General features: G+C 41.8%; 1 protein-coding gene across 1 annotated transcript; it reads left to right on the top strand.

The window, feature by feature from the left end:
• The first annotated feature begins 447 nt into the window (after positions 1-447).
• On the top strand, positions 448-970 carry LOC122007538. The gene has a single exon (XM_042563293.1). The coding sequence runs from the start codon at positions 513-515 to the stop codon at positions 855-857; it is 345 nt and encodes a 114-aa protein (XP_042419227.1). The 5' UTR covers positions 448-512; the 3' UTR covers positions 858-970.
• The last annotated feature ends 645 nt before the right edge of the window (positions 971-1,615 follow it).

The following is a 1,615-nucleotide window of genomic DNA, read 5'->3' on the forward strand; positions in this document are numbered from 1 at the left end:
GATTCAACGTTACTGGACTAATTAATCATAAAATAGTTAAGTATTTAGGAAATATTTTTATTTTTCGTTTTCAAATTTACCATTTTAAAATACACATTTTGAAAATTTTAAAATTATCAAAAATTCTTATCGGTTCTTAATTATTAGCATCATTAATTCACTTAATAAAATAAATAACGGGGCGGTGGAAATTATGCATGCGCATTATTGAACATCACTTTCTGATTAGGTGGCGATATTTAATAATTAGGGGTGAATTGTTAAGAATTTGAAAAATATAAAGAGTAGGTTATGATTTTGATACTTTTAGTGGGCGTTTTGAAAGAGAGAATAAACTTTTAGAGGTTAAATTAAATTATCTAAATGTTAAGTGGGCAAATTGAGTATTTCGCTTTATTTCATTTCTACGCTATAAATAGGCCTCCCCGTGGACTCGAATTCGCCCAATTCCGAGCTTGCTCGCTCATGCACCCGCCGCAATCCCTCGCAGTTGCAGGGTCGCAGCAGCAACGATGGCGATCGAGTCGGCGAAGTGCGTTTGCTGCGGCCTGCGCGAGGACTGCACCGAGGAGTACATCGGCAGCGTGAAGGCCGACTTCGACGGCAAGTGGCTCTGCGGGCTGTGCGCCGAAGCCGTGCGCGACGAGCTCAGCCAGAGGCAGCGGAGAAGCGCCGCCGGAGTCCTCGAGGAGGCCATCACCGCCCACACGGCCTTCTGCAGCAAGTCATCCAGCTCCAATCCGGCCAACAAGGTCGCCGACGGCATGCGGCAGATGCTGAGGCGGAGATCCGGCGATCTGTCCAAGCCCGCGTCGCCCGTCAAGTTCGGATTCAGAATGGCAAGAATCGGCGACTAGGTTTTCCGTTCATTCTCAATATCCCTTTCCTTCTCTCGCCCGCTTCGACGTTTCTAGTTTCTGTGTACATATTTGCTCAATGAAATTGCTCTTTTCGAGGATGGCATTCGAAACTTCCTACGTTGTCGAAGATTTTGATTCTATTCATGTTGAAATCAACAGGACCGATGATTAATAATGAATTGCTAGAATTCAAGATTCATTTTCAATCCCTTTTCTTCTCGACTGATTTCGATTGCAGTCTGTTGAAATTAACAGGATCAATAATCGTCTAGGGTTAGAACTTCAGATTTCTTTATCGGCGACTGATTTTGATTTAATTGATAGGAATTTCAAAGAACTCTTGGCAATAATTACAGCTTTCATTCTCAGAGATTTCAATTTTCTCCTGTTTAGACTTTCCTTGGCACTTGCAATTTTTTCATCCCCAATGCCTCAGCAGCTCTGCCCCCTTTCCACTTGATCATGCGATGTTCGCTTGAGCAGAACAGACACAAACCTAGCTTACCTTACACTCAATTGAGTGACCTTCCACTCAATCTGGCGAAGAAAAAAACAGAAGGATTTCAAAGAGAAGAATTTTTGTTCGCCTCACAACCAAACAACGGAAACAATTGATCTGTCTTATGAAATTCCTTTTAAAAAATTCAACACACATAAATTATTTCCACAACAGAAAATGACCACCCTAAAAGTAATCTAGTTCATTTGGATTTGGATTCATTCCGAGGATTAAATGTCCTCCCACATAAGAGGTT

Source organism: Zingiber officinale, chromosome 1A (genome assembly GCF_018446385.1).
Source record: "Zingiber officinale cultivar Zhangliang chromosome 1A, Zo_v1.1, whole genome shotgun sequence".
Taxonomy (NCBI): Eukaryota; Viridiplantae; Streptophyta; class Magnoliopsida; order Zingiberales; family Zingiberaceae; genus Zingiber; species Zingiber officinale.